The sequence below is a fragment of the Leptonotus elevatus genome, chromosome 11 (genome assembly GCF_054856555.1).
Source record: "Leptonotus elevatus isolate MCC_2025b chromosome 11, RoL_Lele_1.0, whole genome shotgun sequence".
Taxonomy (NCBI): Eukaryota; Metazoa; Chordata; class Actinopteri; order Syngnathiformes; family Syngnathidae; genus Leptonotus; species Leptonotus elevatus.
The window spans coordinates 11,739,099-11,760,601 of NC_141249.1; the positions used below are offsets into that span (position 1 = coordinate 11,739,099).

The 21,503-nt window shown below is 39.6% G+C and overlaps 1 protein-coding gene and 1 long non-coding RNA gene across 3 annotated transcripts; one reads left to right on the forward strand and one right to left on the reverse strand.

Moving 5' to 3' along the window:
- Positions 1–1,808: 1,808 nt before the first annotated feature.
- ccdc50a (coiled-coil domain containing 50a) lies at positions 1,809–20,975 on the forward strand. Of its 2 annotated transcripts, none has more exons than XM_086088820.1 (12): positions 1,809–2,078; positions 5,487–5,549; positions 7,190–7,319; positions 9,523–9,616; positions 10,494–10,578; positions 12,273–13,130; positions 13,822–13,970; positions 14,510–14,554; positions 14,887–15,030; positions 15,480–15,562; positions 15,675–15,784; positions 20,487–20,975. In XM_086088820.1, the coding sequence occupies exons 1-12, from the start codon at positions 2,024–2,026 to the stop codon at positions 20,522–20,524; spliced, it is 1,854 nt and encodes a 617-aa protein (XP_085944946.1). In that variant the 5' UTR covers positions 1,809–2,023; the 3' UTR covers positions 20,525–20,975. The 2 variants fall into 2 exon arrangements, with proteins under 2 accessions (XP_085944946.1, XP_085944947.1); XM_086088821.1 differs by lacking the exon at positions 20,487–20,975 and adding an exon at positions 16,320–18,281.
- On the reverse strand, positions 19,152–20,772 carry LOC147165818 (uncharacterized). Its single transcript, XR_015096456.1, has 2 exons — positions 20,674–20,772; positions 19,152–20,600 (listed from the first exon to the last, which is right to left on the reverse strand). It is a non-coding gene; the product is annotated as an uncharacterized LOC147165818 (long non-coding RNA).
- Positions 20,976–21,503: the final 528 nt, after the last annotated feature.

Consider the following 21,503-nt stretch of genomic DNA (forward strand, 5'->3'; position numbering starts at 1 on the left):
CTGATATTGGATATAACAAATAGTCCAGTATTGTATAAAATGAATAGTTTTCCTGCTCTGTACTTCTGACGTTTTGTTGACCATATTGATCATTTTTTGTTGCACTTCGAATAGCTGGTTCGATGTGGCAGTGTATGTAATGCAAGTGTCAACAGTAGAAGCTGATGAGCAACTTTGACATCTCGTGCATATTTGAAAACAGTTTTTAATAGCTATCCACCGTTGTGACCACGATGCATGAAAAGGCCATCCTTCCATCCATCCATTCATCCATCCTTCCATCCATCCATTCATCCATTCATCCATTCATCCATCCATCCATCATCTACAGCTTATCCGGGGTCGGCTCAGCAGCTTTAGCAGGGAAGCCCAGATTTCTCTCTCCCAGCCACTTCGTCTAGCTCTTCCGGGGAGTTCCCAAGGTATTCCCAGTTCCAGCTGAGAGACAGTCTCTTCAGTATGCCCTACGTCATCCCAGAGGCGTCCTGGCGGTGGGACATGCCCGGAACACCTCTTCAGGGAGGCATCCAGGAGGCATCCGAACCAGTTCCCCAAGCCACCTCAACTGGCGCCTCTCAACGTGGAAGAGAAGCGGCTCGACTCTGAGGCCCTCCCGGATGACCGAGCTTCTCACCCTATCTCTAAGGGAGGGACACATGGACATGTTTTGCAAATTGCGAGAAAAATTTGGCCGGTACGAGTGCTGCACTGACCAATTAGAGGATGAGAAATGCTGACATTACTGTGGGCCAGTTACAGTGAGGCAAATTTGAAATCTGATAGTTTATAAAGAAACAGTCCCATTGCTAATATAGTAAGTTACAACATCTAGCACTATGGATCCTGAAGGCCCTGGGCTGAGTAGACTGACATGGCAACACATATGATGAAATCTGATTGGACAAAAAAAAAAAAGAGAGAAAAAGATCTAACCTCCACAATATTGGAAAGACGGTTGGGAATCATAAAAAAAATAGTAGTGGTAACTGGTGGAACATTTCAGAGAATGTTTGAACTGAGGAGACATCATTACTGTTTTAATCAAATTATTGAGGACTAATGAAAAAGGTCAGGTTCATGTTGCACTATATGTCAACGTAAAATAATTCCGACGACTGCATAAATGAAAATGGACTGTCTGGAGGAGTACCACTAATGACGTTCATGATTGTCTTGTAAATGAACCGCTAATGGCAATTTAGCAAAGTATTATTAGCTGATGTGCTGTTTGACAGAAAGAAACGTAATGGCTGACACTAGAGGGAGTCGTTCCATTAGCATTGTGGCCACCGACTCATCGTGCTGTGGTGTCAAATGATTCACAGTGTGTTGTTTAAATACGAGTTTTTCTCGCTGTGACACGCTCGTGTCTCCTTCTCCTCTTGTATGTATGTTTATATTCTCGATTTAGGCGCAAACACCAGTTAATAAAAAACACTCAAGTGGATCATTTGGCTCGACCCAGGGAGGTGTGTTCCCTTTCAAATCGTGGTGCGTTTGCAACAGCAGATGCAAGCGGTCAAGTCACAGTGAAAGAGTATTTCGTCAAGTTACGATATGGTGGAGCGTTGTGACGGAAGTAAAAACGTACGTCTTCAAAATAAAATAATAGTAACGACCAGCTGGTCAAATTATTATTGTACAATCACCTCTAAAGCAGCGACGAGTTTAGAAAGATTATAAAGTTTAAATTATCACATAGTGAAAGCTTGATCGGTGTTTATAACGTCAAAAGGATACGTCGTGATTTTATTTCGACATGTAAAACCAGAAAAAGTGTCGATGTACACTTTAGTTTTGTAGGCGCGAGACAAGAAAGAGATGCTTGTCAAAGCCTGACACGCTAGCTGTGCAGGGTTACCACCATCGAGAAAGAGAGGGTGGCCACCGAAACCAATCAGGCACCGTCCAGCACCTGAACCATCCGTCGGGTTTATGAGTTAAGGCGATCAATCAGCCGGTTGGCGGTTAAACCTTTGAAAATAACGCGATTGACGGTCATCGGCTCCTTATTGGTGACAACATGGCTGAGTGTAACGTTAGCATCGACCAGGACAAACTGCCTGGAGTGAAAGAGGGTAACGTTCATAACACACATATTTATTTTTATTTTTATTTTTATTTGTACTTGTCACGTCTAAACGTGTATACACAGGTGGAACGTACAGCCCATGCTAATGCTAAAAGTTAGCACACACAGGTGTTTCCTGTTGCGGTTGTTTCTACGCGTAGCATAAGTAGCTAGCAGATGCTAGCACGTCTGGCTCAAATCTGAGCTCTAATTAGTCCTTATCAGAATTTGTTTGTTATCATTTAGCGTGTCAGCGTTAAGAAATGTTCGACAGTATTTGTCACTTGAGTCGTTTGGAATGGGTTGAAATGTATTGTCTAATTTTTTAAAGTTGAATTGTTTTCCACGAGACCTGTATTATGGACACAGATCATTAAAGTAGATTCCCCTTTCCTGTGACATTTTAAGAAGTTATGAACATGAGTCTTTTAAAACAGCGAAAATGCATAAATTTATGACCAACGTCATAATGCAAAGGCGATGGGAGTCGAGATTGGACCATTTATGTTGAATCCGACTTTCATACTTTTAATATAACCTTTATCCTATTTTCAAGAGTCTAGTATCATTAAAAATCTTGCTCACACAAAAATGGACAACAATGTTAATTTTTTTTAATTGGTTAATTAATATCACTATGTGAATCAATAGGTAAAGAGCAAAAATCATAATTTGACAACTACAATGAATATTTAATTGAAATTTTCAACACAGACTCTGAAGGCCTCCTTTTGGTAATCCAATTAGATTATTATTGCTTTACATAATTTGTATAATAGGTGCCATGCATAGAAAAAAATGAGTGGACACGCCATAGGTATTGAATTTATATACGTATATAATATATTTGGGGGTTGGGTGAGTACTGGTATTTATATTAAGGTAGCTGATCTTGCAACGGTAGCCAATGCTGGTATTGGCCACCTTCTTGTGACCGTTTTACAATCAGGAATGAGAAATTAGCAATTATAAGAATAGAAAATTGCCATTAATTTCATGCAATTGCAAGTAAAATGCTATATTGGGATATGCAGGTGTTTTTTTTTGGTCTTTTTTATTTATTTAATTTATTGTTTTGCATCGGTGTTGGTGATTACTCGAGTTGTGTACTCGACTTCTACAGGTATTGGTATGAAAGAAAAGTGGTATTGATCATCCCTGATTCCCTGAAGTGTCATTTTTTTATTGGTTGAATGGTTTATTTTAACAAAATGCATTCATTTGTAATTAAAGGCAGTAGCAGTTTTAAAGCGAAGTCCTTTACATCTGATTGTGAACTTGACAAACTGTTGTATTGCCTGGCGCCTTTGCAATTTTTGAAAGTGCAGCTCTGGCATCAGTCTTTGTCTCACCTGACTGCAAAGGTGATACACAGGTGTCTCAGTGACGTGTCAGAATGGGAGATAGCATAGCAATTTGGGATGTTGAAAAGCAGCAGCAGCAGCTGCTCACTTGGATGCTTGTTATTCTGGTCACGGAAACAAGCTTGGCTAGTCCGTAGAGGGACGTTGACAAAAAGCTGCAGGGGAAGGGGTCTGGTTCACTCTTGATGTTAAAAAGCTTCATGACAACCACACAGAGCTACAATTGTCTTCAGTGACTTGTAATCCTTATTAAAAATAACAGTAGTTAGCATTTTTTCATGCACTATTCCAGGAACTGTTGCTCAACTAGATATGCGCTGCTGGTCTACTCGGATTTATCAGCTAAAATGCATCATAGATTTTCTGGTGTAAGAAGATTAAGCATATGGTAGGGACATGTTAATCAAAATCCCACCATGCTCGTTGAGTCACTAGTGGCTTTGGTCATCCAGGCATCTGTTCAACAAGTCATCCATTTGATTTGTGTTGAATATTTCAGGTTTTAATTTTAAAAAAGTTTACTTTTCAACTAGTGCAATAATATTGTGTCATGTGAGATGTGCTGAGGTCTTGCAAAACTTGCTGATGTCACATGATGGTGTGACTTTTAAAGGTGCATTTTCCCCCACACCTTTTTTTTTTGGTACCCCTATACAGTACATGTGTCTGTTTGCATGCCATTAAACATCTTAAGTTTTGCTTGATGAGGATGATGAACTATAGCTAATGGATGATGTCAGTGAAGCTTTTTGAGTCTGTACGTACGTTATGTGTTGTGGGATTCATATCTTTGACTGTGAGAGATTTTTTTTTTTTTAAGCAAAACTCCTACTCCAAACTGTGTAGATGTTTCCACAGTAAATACTGCCAGCAAAAACACTAATTTTGAAGCATGAAATGAAAACTGAGCTGCTGCTGTTTTTAGGTGCAACAGAATTGTTCTAAGTATATGCTTGTTAAATGGAAAAGCCACACAGAGGAAACCACACTGTTACTTTTTTCATCTTCAGAGGCACATGGGCAAAATTTTAGATAGCTGTTGTATTTTTATTTATTTATAAATATTTAGCTCTTCTCCTGTGATAATGGGCAAGTTTACAGAATTTATTTATTTATTTTTGTGAAAGAGATGCTCACTACACTTTTACACTACAGTCATCCTTCACTATTCGCCGAGGATAGGATAGGGTAGGGACTGGGCTGTTTCACAAATGGTAAAAATCCCCATATAATTGATGCCCAATGAAATGCATTTGAAATGCAGCAGTTTCTTACCCAAAAACAGAATACAGTATTTGTGTCATGTGGAAACCACACTAATTTAAGTTTCTTAAATTGGGCACCCTGCATAAATCATTAATGTATGAATTTATGTGGTTCCACCACTGACCCCTGGGGGATGCCAGCACAATGTCAAAATAATTTGTAAAGTTGACCCAACTTCACAAGCTTTTATTCTAAATAACTTTAGAGCCAGTTTGAGGTTGTACCCCTAATTCCATAAAGCTCCAATTTATTGATCAGTCATTATTTACGGCATCTAATGCTTTTTAGAGATTAACAGTCCTATTGTGAGTTGATGCAGATGACTGATTTGAGCTAAATACATATTGGCATGATTTTAAAATGAATTTATCTAATTTTTCCAGTCTTATTTTTTTTTTTTTAGTATAGTAAGTCAGCATATTATTTCCATTGCCTTGTATTACAGCAAGGACAGAGAGGTGTGTGTGATGCTGGTGTAGCAGCATTATTTGTTTTTGTCAATCCACGTGTCTTAAAAAAATCTAACACTTGTCAAGAGAGGTGTTTTTGTATGACTGAGTTCAGATGCTACTGAATGTAGCGGTTCTACTAAATTTCCTTTTTTTATTAAAGTGGCTTCTTTCTCACAAAAAAGGTTGGTGTTTGAATGTCATTAAAAAATGTTGAATACCTTTTATTTATTTATTTATTTATTTTAACCATACCTGACTACTTGTTATCTTAGCCATTAGCCTATTGTGGCAAAAATACTTTCTACTTGTCTAACATTGTTACTTTTCTCCCAGTGTGCAAAGACTTTGCTGTCTTGGAAGACCACTGCCTTGCCTACAACCTTCAGGAACAAGAGAGTAAGCAACTTTTTTTCCCCCATTGTTTTTCTTGGTTGCCTTTTTAAGACAATCAAACAAATTCTCCTCTTGATCTTATCGTCAACCAGGAAGCTGAGCTAGTTTAGATCATTTTGGCCTCCTCCTCTGCTTAAACACTCATTTTCTGCTCTTCCCGTCAGACACATAACGTCACTGTTTACTATTTTGAACGAGCCGCCCGGCAACAATCCAGGGACACCTTGTGTTTTCTTTGCAAAACTATGAGCTACATATGTATATTGACAGTGCAAACACAGTTTTTGTCAGGATATTGTCAAGTACTGCAGTAAGCCTTGTGAAAAGGAAATTAACTGAAGTTGAAAGGCCATTCCTAACTTTTCCACATATTCTGTCTGTATAGGGTTCACACAACACTGTTGCAGTTAATAACATTAACCCTTGACCAAATGAACCGCTCTGTTAGAGAAATCACAGCAAGAAGTCACGCAGCAGTTTTTATTTTATTTTTTTTAGTTTGCCGATGACCTGTCCTGATGTTGTCATTAACCCATTTTAAGGCTAGTGATCTGTTACCAAGACTCATCTGACAATGATTGCTATGATTTGAGCTTCAATCGGTTGCTTTACGTTTTGAGCACACAAGTCGCTTGCAAGATGTCATTTCAACGTAACAGAAGTTCAATCAAAGTCGTTATTTTAGTGCAACCTTTTAATTCAATCAATCAATCTTTATTTGTATAGCACTTTTCATGCAAAAAAAAATGCAACTCAAAGTTCTTTACATAGTTTAAACACAAGTCCCCAGGCCACCGCCCCCCACAATACTGACCCGCCAAAAAAAAGTGGATAAACAAACCTTCAAAACATGATCTAAGGCTCAGCACAGGGCAACCTAGCAACAAATTGGAACCTTTCACACGTCTGTATGTGCACATGCCTCTTGTGCAGTGGACTGGGAAGGTGTTCTTGCTGTCAGTCATAACAATTCCAGTGTGCCGTCTCCCACACCGATACCTCACAGATTTGGGTAGTCGTATTTTGAATGATGTGACACCCCTTCAAGGTCTTGGATATGGCATTGGTATTGAGTATTAGACTCCTTGACTCAATTTTCAAATATAGGTATTTCATGTATCACATGCAAATTGATGAAATATAAGAGTAAAAGCTGATGACTGTTCCTCAATTTTCAACATCGGTGACTCATCATGCTCCTTGTTTAACCTTAGGAGCCCGAGAGCAGCAATATTATGTAGCCTCGCGCTAGAAAATAGCCAGACGTAATTTGGGCCTGTTCACAAGGAAACTGGCTTGAAGATGGATAGTCAGGTCAAATGGATCTGAGCAAACGAGTGAGTGATGCTGTCCACGCTTACCCAGCGCTATGAGTGCGTCAGGCAGCAAGATTTATCTTCTCTTATGGCCACAAAGTGCATTCCGCTAACCTTGGAATGGCATCGTGACCACAAACATTCATTTCTCAAGGGTCTTTTGAGTTTATCACCAGAGAATGACACGTCCGCGTCCTTGCCGTTTATCTTGCTTTCAACAGGCAATCCAAACAATACAACTCGAGGATCAGTAAATATGTCATTTACCATTCGTTGTGTGAAGACGCTGCTTTTTCAAAGCAGAGCCATGCGTTTTGTGTGTTACAGTTGAGAGCCACTTGGCATCCAACGTCCACAAGAGCCGTCTGGTGCAGCACGACCTGCAGGTGGCCAAGAAGCTGCAAGAGGAGGAGGATGAGATCGCCAAGGTCGTGATCAAGAAGCAGCATGTTGCCATGTGGGTGTCTCGCACACACTGACACACTCGACTCGGCTTGTTTACATTTAAACCAGGGCCAGCGTTTGCCAATTTGACACTCTTTGATAGCGTCTTGCAAGGTAAAGTACACAAGCTAATTGCGTTTATTTTCCACCACCTTAATGGTCTATCTTCAGTGACATAGTTTAGGTTGCAAAATATTGGGAGTTTTCCAAGTTGGAAACTTTTCATGGCAATTAACAGTAATTTATTGGAAGTAATGGAAATATACCAAGAATTTACTCAATTGAAGGTTGGCTTTTAATAGCAAGCACAGTGTATAATTGAGGAAAATGTGTTTTAGCATAATAATGACTAATATGACCAATTGTTTTTTTTAGTTATGAGATGGGATTTTGACTTTGTTTCCTGTAATGTGTTTTATTTATTAGCTTTCTGTTGTGAGCCAGAATTTGAGGTACAAGCAACCTTCAGATAATGCGACCGCTCAACTAATGTGAAAAATATGGAGCAGTTAAGGCACTGTAATGCCCTCACATGTAGGCAAGGAGAGCTGTTTATTTGCATGGATGTCTGCTTAAACAAAATATTTATACATTATTTATGCTTTAATGTGATATATTTCCATTAAATTACTCTATTTCAAATTTTACAGTCTTTACAAAATTTCACAATTTTGCTTCCCAATGGATAATTACTGGAAATTCAACTGAAACTTTTCCACCCCTTTACACAACCCAAATATATAAACAGAGGCTACTAATAATTTCTGTTAAAATTTGTAATATGAAAATCCAGTAACTGAGATTTTCCTCTTGAGTTTGCTTTCCACATGTTCCACATGAAAAAAATATTCCTTCCTACAACGCTGTGAAAACTTCAAAATGTAGTATGTAGTAAGTTTTGCCTGTCATAAAAGTGTAAAAATACATAAACCAGAGTATGATATAAGTAATCAAACTAAAACATCAAATATGATTTAAAAGATACCCAAATGACATGATTCGGTATAATAGGGTGCGAACCAGGAAGTTGTTTCCACAGCACTACTGTCATCTAGTGCTGTTTTACAGGTATTGCTAGAAAGTATTGTATGAAACTAAGAACCATCTTGAGCTTTATGGTTGTGTTTATGCTTGGCAACATTCATTTCTGCATGGAACTGATGTTTAGTTGTGGCAGTATGTTCTACATCTGGTTCTGTGGCTACCATGAATTTCACTTATCACGTTTGGCACTTGTAGCAGTCAATTAACAACACATTTGATTCACATGCTTGCTGTTTGTGCTGAGTAGGTCTTAGATATTTGTCACTACACTGCAAGTACCAATTGCAAGTTTGTCTTCAGATTTTGCAGCAGCCCCACCTAGTGTTACAGTGTCAGTACAGACACTTGGACTGCGACATTTGGCCTATTGCCATTCAACACTGCCCCACCTTACTAGGAGTGAAAATCACTCTCTGTGCTTTGCATTTTAATGGAATAAATTGGCTGTGGCTGAGTCATAGTTTAGTGCTGTCACAAACGCGTCCCTGCCCTGCGAGTAAAAGGAAATCACGATATTATTCATGTCTGCTAACCAACACATAAGTACCAGTAAAAGGCAAACTGTAGCATGCACTCTGCTGTTGCATGTTGAGCAATATTATCAATATTATACGCTATGTGATAGTTGGATTAGGTTGGTAGATACTTTGTTGATCTCCAGTAGCAGTAATCACATTTACAAAAATCAAGTAGCAGAGCAAAAAGGTTGTATTAAGTTGAACAAATAGCCTGCAAAGAAGAAACTATTGTAAAACAGTATCATCTTCATAGAGTATAATCTGTATTGTTGCTCATTGTATATTTTTTAATGAATCGGACAATTTATTGGTTACTGGACTTTTATGTTGCGTAATGTTGGAATCTGCATCAGCCTAAAAAAAACCCACATCTACCGGGCCCTAGTAGCTATGCAATTTCAAAGAAAAATATGCTATAAAGATGTTCTAAAAGTGTTCATGAATTATTTTGTGTAATACCGTTGAACCACCACAGAGTATATTTCATCTGAATTGAGTGTTAGTAAATGTCAAGTCTGCTGTATCCTTCCTTCAAACTGCACAGCAAGATGAACGACTTGGCCCTTGAACCAATTGTCTTATTTCAGTTAATAAGGTGGTGTCCTCTTTCTCGCTCTCCTCCCCCCGCACATGCCATCTCACGCAAAACTCCAGAGAGCGCCAGGATAACGAGATTGCCCATGAGATTCAGGATCAACTGGTCCAACAGGCTGAGCAACAACGCCGACAACAGGAGGAGAAAGATGCGGTAAGGAGGTACACACACACAAACGCACAAGGTAGTATGACTTGAACGCCTTGCCCATGTGTTAAAAAAAACAAACAAACAGGAATTACCCCTCCATACTATACCTTGAAGCTGCTCAAAGTTGTAACACCATTGAGCTACCCTAAAATTCTGATGTCAGATGTTCAATAATTTATATGCAGGGATTCTTAAATCTAAAATGGGATGTTTTAAACATTTTCAGATTAAAGCATCGATAAGAGAAAGCAAACAGAAAAAAAAATATTGTTTAGGGAATGAGGGCTGGCCTTTAACTCATTCACTCCCAGCAATTTTCACTGAAGCAACCCCCTTCGCTCCCGGCTGTTTTACCGGATTTTGACAGATTTTGCAAGGCCCACAGAATATTGTGTTCTATTGCTATAAAAACATGGAACCTACCAAAATAAAGATTAGTCTCTTCTTTCACCAGAAAATATAAATTTCTATCTGTTTCCGATTTGACGCAATTGGCATTAGAATATAGCAAAGTTTCATCATTATTTACAAATCTGGACCTGGTTGATCTCTTATACTCTGCTGCCACCTGCTGGCCGTTTTTGTAATAACCATTGCTTCAACCGTTCTCTTCAGTTCAGAGGCTACATCAAAGCCTTCTATTTGCTCTAGCATAAAAGATGTATAAATACGTCTTTGAGACACTGGTAATATCTAAAATGGAACGTTTTTGGGAGCAAATGAGTTAAGGTTGACGTTTGCCTTCCTTAAACTTGGAGCTACCCATATCAGAGCACATGAACACAGTAAGCAGTACCCATGCATTTGTTCTTAACGCACACAAACGTCACAATGTGTCCTCTGTCTTTATTATTGCACGCGTGTGTGTGTGTGTTTGCAGGCTATTGCTCGAAAGCTTCATGAGGAGATGAAAGAGGAACGACGCCGACAGAAACAGGATGAAGAATACTATGAGGATCCAGGAGGTGAGGCGAATACTGCTGCTTTGTCTTTTCTCAGTATGTGTCTGCACTTTTGGATTATGGTGATTAAAGTCTTACACTTGTATTACGTTGCTTTCAAATGTACAAACTGGAGGATGACTAGCATCACAGTTCAACCTAGAGGTTCCACTGTATACACTCTCTTTACAATGTGAGACTTTGATTTGATGTGTTGCTGAATAAGGGTGTGTGATACTGTCATGCAAGGGAACAGATAAATCATGAAGCATATCATAGGAAATGAACAGTTGTTTTTGTCGTAATCCAGCCGATCAGTGTTGTACACAACCCAGCATGTGGTTAGACTCTGTCTCAACTTTGCAGTTAGTCAGTCGAGTGGGAAGAATAGTGTGTGCTTAATAAAAGGAGGAGGGGGGGATAAGAAGCTAACACTTAGACCTCTTTGGCACGGTCACACTGATCCACTTTATACCGGCAGAATGATATATATTTTTTCATAGTCAGCAATGTTCTGTTCCTCAGCCTAACAAAATTATGGTGCTGAAAGAATTCTGAGCACTGCAGCTTCAAGGTGTTTCTGCCCTCTACTTTTTGTCCATATTTTTGTCATGATCATATATTGAGCACGTTACTTCCAACATGTGTTATATATTATTACTGTCTACTTACTCATTTGAAAGTTGTTAGTAACTGAAAGTTAGTACTGAAAGTTATATTACAGTATTACTGTTTCTGATTTGTAATGTTACACTACTACAGTCAACCCCATACAGTTTTTCGCTATTTGCGGTAGGACTAGTTCCCATCCCATGTGAATAGCAGGGGTTTACTGTACTGTTCATTCTTGCGGTTACTGTAACCAGAGCACTAAAGTATGACAGCAAGATAAGTAGAACTGTTAACTGTTTTTTTTTTTAAATATAGCTTTATGGGTGGAGATTCTGTTGCCAACAACAACAACAAAACATTTTTCAGTCTTACTGTTAGGCTTTGTCTTGGCCTTCTTGGAGAGGATGTACTGTATTTTGGTTAAATAATCAAAGGGAAGCTCATCCATTAACCTGGTGCAACCAAGACTTTCATCAGCCAAATAGGCAAAAAAAAACATTTGATGACCAAGATGTGTGTATAAAAGTGGTTGAAAAGCTAAACTGTATTAAATGTTGTTTTAATCAATTAAAGTAAACGTGACGTGTTGATATGATTAATTTACTAGATTATAATCCTCAAGAAGGATTTTAAGGAATTTACCCAGCTCAGGAAATAGATTATTTTTTTCTTAGTGTGATCGGCCAAAGTGTAAAGCAAGCACGTTAGAGATGATCGAAATCTGAAATAAATACCTTGCATTTACAGCAAAAGGTGAAATGGTGTGCAATTGTTTATCACATTAGTATTGTGTGTCCCCTATTTAATCTTTGCTCCTTTTTACGACAGTCACTCTTGTCACAATGGTTTTTGTGATCTTGCGATTCTGTTTTGTTTTTAAATGCATATTCCTACTCCCTTCATCTCCTCTTAACATTCTAGGTTACTAACCACCATCATGTTGTCCACTTGTTTCTGCCTTAGAAGGTGCGCCCACTAATTTACTAACTACTGAATTTCATATTTTGTGTCTTTATTACTTGTCACATCCCCTTGCTTTCTTGAAACATCATTTTGTTCAATGTCTCCTTCTTCCAAACTTGTCTCCTTCATCTCCTCCCGCTCAGCTGTGAGACAGCCTCTCGACCTGGACAAGCCCACGCGTCACACATCTAGCTCCCCAGATGATGTGCATTCTTCAGTGAGTACCCAACGTGATCACTCGCCAGATTATAATTCAGTTGAGCCAAAAAGGAGCAGGCAACCGAAACAAGATCCGGCATCGCCGCACAGCCGCTCCAGGGACCCCGAGCATTTCCCGGTGGCAGAGGGCGGCCGAGGGAGACATGCAGAACCGTTCTCACATCAAGTGCTGTCCCCCAAAGTCAGGCGTGGGGACAGGTATGCCGATTATGAACCTGCAGAATCTAGGAGAGCACGTGACGTAACAGGGGAGGACCCCGACAGAGCGATGAGAAGGAAAGGGAGGCCACCCTATTCTCTAATGAGTCCCAAGGAAAGAGACTGGGAGAGAGACGGCGACAGGAGATATGACAGAGACGGTGGCAGAGAAGTAGATCAGGATCATCATTTGAGGAAACACCAAAGGTCGGATAGGGAGCAGGACGTGAGGACAGCGAGAGGAGGAAGGGACAGCGAGCGTTCCAGAGATCGAGGACGACACGGTGACGACTGGCCTGAAGTGCGAGACAAGCAGACGCACAAAGGCAAGGACGGACAACGAACAAGGGCCAGGAGCAGGGAAAGGGCTTTTGACGAGGATTTTGTTGAGCCAAGGGGGGACAGAATGTCCCGGGAGGAGGAAGATGATGACGCAGAGAGGACGAGGAGGGCCAGGGGCCGCCAGCGGGTTCAATCCGGCCCTGACGATGTGTTTGAAGATCTCAGGAACAACAAAGGGAGAGGTGACAGCAGAGAGTTGTTGGAAGCTTCCGGGAAGCGCACGCCCTCCAGTGGCGAGACAGGTACCACCCTGAGCCCCCGTCTGGGTTCTGTGGGGTTGCTTTGGTGTGTGGTGGTTGCTTGTCGCTATGGCAATCTCAGGTGGTGGGCTGATTGAACTAAAGTCTCTAATAAACACATCAATTGTTTTTCAATGTGATTTGATGGCTTGAAGTGATTGTACTCGCCGCTTTTCTGCTGTGGTATTCTCTCCTTTTTACTTCATTCACGTAATTGTCAGCATTGTGAAAATGATCACATTTAAACAATGCTGAGAATTAAGTGGGTGAAGCTAGGTTTGTGGTTCAATATTTCCATAATTCTCAGTAGGAGTGCAAGACTGGTTTGCTAAAAAGTCCTCAGGGCTGCTCAGTTTTTTGCCTGTTTTGTTTAATCACAAAAGTGGTCCAAAGTATTAAATGGAGTGCGAGCGCAGTGCGCAACCCCACACTGCCCTTAGAGGTACCTTCATAGCGTCAGTCTACAATTATAGTTAATTAAGTTAAGTAGAATGAAAATTTGTTAAGCTTTTTAATTTTTTTTAATTTTGCTTTTTTTGTTAATGAAAGTGATTCTTTTGATAATCAATTGTCATTTTCCACCTCTCTCTGACAACTAAAGGAATCAACATATAATCTTAACGCTCGCTATCATTGGGTCAAGTTAGTACTGTACTGTTTTTAAATCATTAATACCGTATGTTGACTTTTACAGGTCGACTTGTGCACAAAGAGAGTGGAGCATTTATAGAAGGGGAGTATGGACTTGACGAGGCTTCTCGGGACCTGAACAAGCTGGATCTGCGTGAGCAGGAACTGAAGGACTTGGAGGTGGCCAGAAAAATGCAGGAGGAGGAAGTCAAGGTGAATATCTGAACAAAGAGCAGCCACAGCTTGATTGTGGCCATTTGTACTTGTGGATGCAGAACTACACCCCGTCGTACTGAGAGCTCTTCCTAATATATATTACCTTTATTGTGCTGTATCTTAAATATGTTGTGCGAGTGATTTTGTGGCTGATCACTGCATAAATTAAGCATCGCTTGCAAACTGTACTTGTGGACCAAACCATTACAGTAGAGGATTAATTCTCATTAAACTGCCAAGCAACACAGAGGGATCCTAAAACTGCCTCCTGTGCGAACGTGATAAACGACGACATCATCAGCCAATGATTCAATGTTTGGCACATTTTACAACGTGTAATATTTATGTGCACGTTTTATAGCCCAGTTTGAGGTAAAACTTAACCCTCTGTGTGCAGGAATTACTTTTGCACCAGTTTAAACAGTGTATCTCACCAATATATTACCCATCTTATTAAAAAAAAAAAACATTCTGATGTTTTGGTTGGACTATATTTGTGAGTATAGTTATAAACTAACTGTTTTCATCTGTTTCAGGCAAGCAAGAGCCATGTGCGTGCAGCCCAAGTTGCACAGGATGAGGTGCGTGGCTATAAACCCTTTATTGTAGTCTTTTTATAAAAAAAATGAATGTTTATGAATTAAAATATTAGTATAAAAGCTTTAGATGTGACACCCGGAGTACAATAATGTACAATCTATTTCATATAACCACTGTTAGGCGGAAGCCTATGTTCAAATTTGGTCATTGTAATTTTTTGTTGTACACAAATCGTTACTGTTGTTTTTTTGTCTCTACATGAGTCTGTTATTTACTTTCGAGTTAATGATCAATCTGGAGTGTTTTCCTGAAAAGTGATGTTTTTGGCGGTGAAGGCGGCGGTATGCAATTGACGCGGTCTTAACTGTGGCAGGAGATTGCCCGGCTGCTAATGGAAAAAGAGAAGCGGGAGTACAGAAAACATCGAGAACGGGAAAAAGATCGGGAGGAGAAGGAACGAGAAAGGGATAGGGAGAAGATGGCGATGGACAAGAGGCGACCAGATGGGGACTACAGGGTATGTTCCAAGTGATTTATTGTTTGGTGGTTGTAGTTATGTTGGTTGTCCAAGTTCTGGTAGATGTGTATCAGAAATTCCAGTTTGATGCATTGCAGCTTCAAATCTCTGCAATCTAGAACTATATATTTTCTTTAGCGCTTTATCGTTATAGTCGCGGGTGAGCTGGAACCGATCCCAGCCGACTTAAAGCGAGATGTTGGATACAGCCTGGATTGGCTGCGATTCGAACCCACAACCCTCGTAACTGTAAGGCAGATTGTGTCAACAATTCATGATGAGGGCCCCGTGATGCCCAACCTGGAACCATTTAAACAATTGCATTTATCGTGAATATCTTTCTGATAGCGTCACTCGAAACAAAAACTTCCGTTTGCAAAGACACAGTATTGAATGTGAATGTGTACTTATGGCTGTTGAGTTTATTTTATTTCTTTGTTGGTTTCCAGTCAAATTCCGAGGATGTTGTCCGACCTCGAACCCGAGATGAGCCTGACCACCAGAGGCACAGGAACCACCACAAGCCTTCTAGGTAACAACGCATTTCTCCATCCAGCCAAGAAAACTAAAATGTTGTTTAATTTTTTTGTGTTATTGTTTGTAATATTATTATTGACTTTGACTGTCAACATCACCACCCCAAGGCCTCCTCATCCTCGCACCCACGAGTATGAGAATGTGAACCCTGATTACGGCTACACTGAGCACGCTGCTCCCCAACGGGCGCCCGCCAGACCTGAGGCCGCATTCAAAGGTACTTTGTTTCACCCATTTAACACACACAATATATCCAAACACCATAAATGTCATAAAAGTTATACATCTCGCAAGACTCAAATGATCAATTTTAATGATTATAGCGTTCCCTCATTTTCCGTGGGAACGTATCACGCCAGGTGAATTTACACCAAATAGAGGTTGACTTTGTTTTTTGTTTGTGTGGGTGTGGGGGGGGGTCATTAATAGTCCATAAATGTGAAAGACTGGAAATGAGCCTGCCACCATGGGATGGTTCATAACATGGAAATAGCCCATGAGGTGTGTCCCAAAAGATGTTGCATGAAAAAAAGTTTCATAATAAAACAGGAATACATTGTAGGAAATGAAATGTGACCTTCACGGTTTCACTCTACTCACTTTAATCAAACGGCTCTTGACTCGCACGCATTAAGAGCAAGAAAGCAGCCAGGAGAAATGATGCCAGCTGTAATAAAGGAAAAACGATCTCTGGAAAAACTTCAATTCCAGTTGTGCGAGCCTTCTGATGGATGTGTCGTCCACTTTTACAGGTGCCTATTACAAGCGGTGACTCAGGCTCCAGACAGGATGTCAGTCCTCCTTTGTCTTTGTCTCCTCCCTCATTTATCCTTTTGTCTTCAACCATTCACACTCTGCTGACCAAAAGCCTTGGGACAATCTGAGTTGGCACTGGATTTATTATTATTTTTTTTTATCAGCAATTGTAGAAGAAAAGGAACGTGCTGGACCCTCACAAATTATTATTATTATTTGTAAATTTAGATTCCCGTATGTGACATCAAGCCCAAAGAGCAGCCCTCACCTCATGTAGTCACTCCTAAAGTTCTTGGCGGTCAACACAGAGTCTGTGTTGTCATCACAAGGGCTCCGGGCCTCTGACCCACGCTGCTCGTCAGCTCTCATTCCTTGACGTCTCGTTTTTGTTTTGATGGGACGTGCCTGCTCAGTCCAATGTGGCCTCAACATTTGGCAGCTGCTGCTTCCACCTTAAAATCTGTCATCGGCGTGCCGTGCAACAAAAATGCAAAAGAGACTTCTTTTTTTTTTTTTGTCAAGATGCTGGCAGCAGGCCTTTCACTCATCCACCGACCTTGAAGTTGCCGCACTGCAGAGGCGGACTGTAAAGGATGTCATTGGCACTGACACTTTTTTTTTCCCCCCCCCTTCCAATTGACCTACTAGTGACCGGATGATTTTCTGAGTGACTCACTGTTCCTTCTTGCATGCTTACTGGACATTTGAAAGCTTCACATGCCTTTGAGTGCCATGTAAAACAACTTATGGGCAAACTGTTACAAAGCCAACAAATTCGTATGATATATATAACCAATGTTTATATTGAACATGGTGATGTAGCACATCTGTCATGTTAGGTGTGAATGTGATTGACTTGGTGACCAGTCAAGGGTCTACACCGGCTCAAGCCCAAAGTGAGCCCGCAAATCCTGTGAGTGATGATTGTTTTGCATCACATTTGCTTTCATTGATCTATAATGGCTTTAGAAAATGGCCTCTAATAAGAAAACTATTTCCAAGCCCCACCCACGTGTATACTCTGAACCTGCTCAACAATATCTCATACATGCTATATCGTCATTTTTGGCCGAGAAGAACTGCATGCACATTGCTTGGGCTCTGCCGAGATTGAATATGCATTTAATGCTTTTTGTATTTTTTTTTTTCATCGTGTGCTACCAAATTAACCAAGAATGGGAATAAAAACATTTTTTTTTCTCCTATATTTATGTGCGGGTAAAAAGGGAGACATGAGATTTTAATGTAATTTGCTGGTCTTTCTCCTGATTGTTTTTTGTTTTTCTAACGTTAAGAGAAGCACATTTGGAACAAAAGTAATTATTTCAGACAATAATATACGTCAGTTCTCAGAGGGACATTTCTTCTTTTTTTTTTCCCCCACCCCGTGTTTTTGCTGCTCCCTGTTCTGTTCTTTTCATATTGAAGTAGAGCATTCAGTGACAAAATCCTTCATTTAGTTTTGAGGTGAAACGTTATAACCCACCCCCTCTGTATCTCCAACGTTGTCATGTATGAGTCGGTGGCGTTCATTTGTAATACGTGCGTAGTTGCTCTTCTCAGAATGGGATATGTGCCATATTTTGTCATTTTCCAAGCACTTGTAAATAAAAGAGTGGGCCTCCAAAATGTAGTGGTTGATGAGAGCACCACCCAGTGGGCTTGTTGAGTACGAGAGCTGTGTTGGATTGGTGATCTCTGAAATGGGGATTGGGACTAATGTTCAAAACTGCTCAGGATGCGTATGTGCGTGTGTGTGATTGTTGTGTATTAGACATTGAGCAGGTAATTTTTTTCCTTTTTGTTTTTAATAGGGCTTATATGCAATCTCTTAAATCAACACGTGCTGGAACATGCTGTAATTTTTTTTTTTATTATATTTTATTTTAATTTACAATTGAATGATTTTGTTTTACTTATTGCATCTCAAATTGTAATAAAGCAGCTTTTCGAAATCAGTGACTTGTTCTTTTACTTTTTATGCCAGCGCTTCACAAAACCACAAGTATGACACTTTAAACCTGTACTGCAGGTGTTAATGTTTCGTTCAAACCTCCTGGAAGATCTAAGGAAATTTGGATGGCAAATAAAAATGAAAATAATGACACAATTTGCATTTTGAGCCAATTTCTGTGTCTTTGTGAGTCTCCAGTGCCTGCCTGCCGCTCTCCTACTCAACACGAAATGAAAGGGAAACCAGTTGGTGGGAAAAACCTGTTTTTAAGTACATGCGCACCTTCAGTTGTGTGCATACGCAAATATTAACCGCATTTAGACCATGGAAGAGCATTGATGACAATGTTTTCCGAGTTTGAATTTACAGGTACGTGACAAATTAGGTCACGGTAGAAAAGCTCATTTCAGCTGCTCGGGTCCAAAAGTGAAACATAGCGAACTCGTATTCTTTCATAACATCCTATTTTGGGGGATGGTGATTATTCTGGTTTTGACTAGCCATTGGCTGTAGTGATCAACATTATAAAAATATAAATATGAAATATATTACTGTCTTACGAATATAATACACAAGTATTACACGAATTGAGCTACTGAAGCAAATGACATTTCCCACAATATTATTTGTCTGAGGACATTTATTTGAGCACCAGAGCAATAGTTCTGAGCTCATCAATGTATTTTTAGAAAAATGCACCAAATGAACATGTTTAAAGGTTTATTATAGTGTTACACCTCCCATGTTTTAAACACATTTAAAACGATTAATTAAATCACACTTGAAGTATTCCTTCGGTCCTGTTCTCACTCTTGCTGTCAAGAAATGTGAAACTCCTCTCGTAACACCAATTAAAATAAGAGGCCAAGCGTGCTTGCATTAAGCTGTTTATTTGTCACTCCCAGGTGAAGTTTACTTACTGTATAATATACTATAACAGAAATGAGAATTAAACATTGTGACTATATTGAAACACAATGATCAACGTCTAATGAAAGTCTGCTATTTCATGCCAAAATGCAGATTATGGTCATTTTGAACCTTCACACAACACAAACGGGTTTATATTATCTGCTCTGTGGGAACAACAAATACCAAAGTGGCAAAATGTGGTATTCTATTACACTTAATAGGCATTCTTAATTACGCTGCATCTCTTCTATCCCATCACGTGGTACTATGCAGAAAGTGTAACTTAAAAACATGCCCGTATACTAAAATCCATGTTGAAAACAGACAAAATATCAATACTAACAGAATTCGACTAAAATTGGGGGAAGTAACAAAGTACGTTTCACTTTTATATGAATACAATTATAATTATAGTGAATGTTTGTTTTTAGTCTTTGTCAATTTCAGCATTTGTTTTAAATTTATATTATAATTATTTATATTTATTTCAGTATTGCTGTTCGGCAGTATAGAAGTAAGTTGAACAGTTGTTGCCGGGTTTTTTTTTTATCTTGCATTTGACAAATACTCAAAACTAATGCAAAAACTAAATGAAACATTTTTGGGAAAAACAACCCTGCATTAAAACTAGGGCTGTGCAATTAATCAAAATTCAGTTACAATTTCAATTATTACACTTCACAATTACAAAATCAGCGTAATTGTTAAAAGAAAAAATGCAAATTTTGAGTTGTTTACATTTATATATTTGAAAATCTTTAATTTTAATTTTAAAAAGACTAAATTATTACATTTTGTTTCATCCAAAAGGAACTTGCATAATGTTTCAAATAATTTTATTTGTCTAACATTTAAACAATTTTCTTGTTTTGTACCAAAAATGAATCAATGATTTCAATTACTTCATAATCGAGCAGCCCTACTTAAAACTACATTTATTTACAAAATAAAAACCTCACTATGAAAAATCCAACGCTATTATCATCAGCCTGGATTTATCCTTCTCTTTAATTGACAGCATTTTCAGTAAATCAGACCTCTCTGTCAAGGGGAAAGGGTTACACCCATTATCATCATCATCATCCTCATCATCATTAAGTTGAGCTGGTTCACCAACATACCACACATACTCACACAGTCTGCATGTGGCAACACCACTACCATACCAACTGTGGCCTTATGTAACCAGCAAACTGCTAACTTCGATTGTAAAACAAAATAAATATTTGGTGAGAGTCGTCCATTTAAACACGCCAATTTGTTAACAAACAAAAATCCACTTTTTTTTTTCCTGCAGGCTCGGAAGCACGTTGCACACACGACCAGAAACAATGACTGAAATGTTTGGGCTGACAAATTCCCAGGCAAAGTTTCTAGCGGTGCGGGCAAGAGAACAGCTGTGAAACGTTACCTGTGGACACAAAACACAACGCAAACGTTAAGCGCGTCAACTCACGAAGCATCGGACGGTGCCGGCAATTCACCTGAGTCGGGGGTCACGGCGCTCACCGAGAAGAAGCCAGCGAGTCGGCGGAGAGTCGCGGGTGAGTGTTTTTCACTCGTGCGTGTCTCACCTTGGCAGCTCAGGTGCGAGTGCATCCGTCTATCGAGCCGTGTTGAGACATGACAGATGACACGCCCACTGAAGGTGCACACCCCCATCTCCTATCCTTCCTTGTCTTTCACTCCATCCAGACATTATGTAAACGTACTCAAAAACAAAAACAAAAAAAATAAAAATAAAAACCTCTGTGCTCTTATGAGTTAAATAACTAAACGACCTTTAACTTGAGTTTTTTTTTGTTTGTTTTTTACTTTTCCCGATATGAGCCACAAAAAGGCCTGAGGAGCCTCTTCAGGAATAACCGGTAAGGAGTCAAGGGAATTATTTAAGCCAGTTAACCCTTAAATGTTAATGAACGCTGACACGTGCACAGTTTTTACTCTTTAAAGACAGCAAAGGTTTGTGGTCCTCCAATGACGAGCAATCTCACAGAGTAGGCCACACCCTTCCATGTAGACTCTGACAAATTGACATATTGACCTCGTTCTTTCTTTTTGGGAAAACTAAAAAGAATCTGGAAGCATTTTCATTTCTACACAAAAACAAAAAACCTGATCTCCATGGGAGTCTTCAAAGTGAGACGGGCCGTTTGGCCAGGGGGCACTTGCTCACTGTGCCTGATGTAGGAATGATATCTGACTGGTTGGAGCAGCAGCTAAGCCAAAATGTGCAGGGAGTCAACCTTGGATGCATGACAAGGCAATTATGAGTGCTTTGTTTAAGCTTGCACAAAGGACATAGTACGGCCTC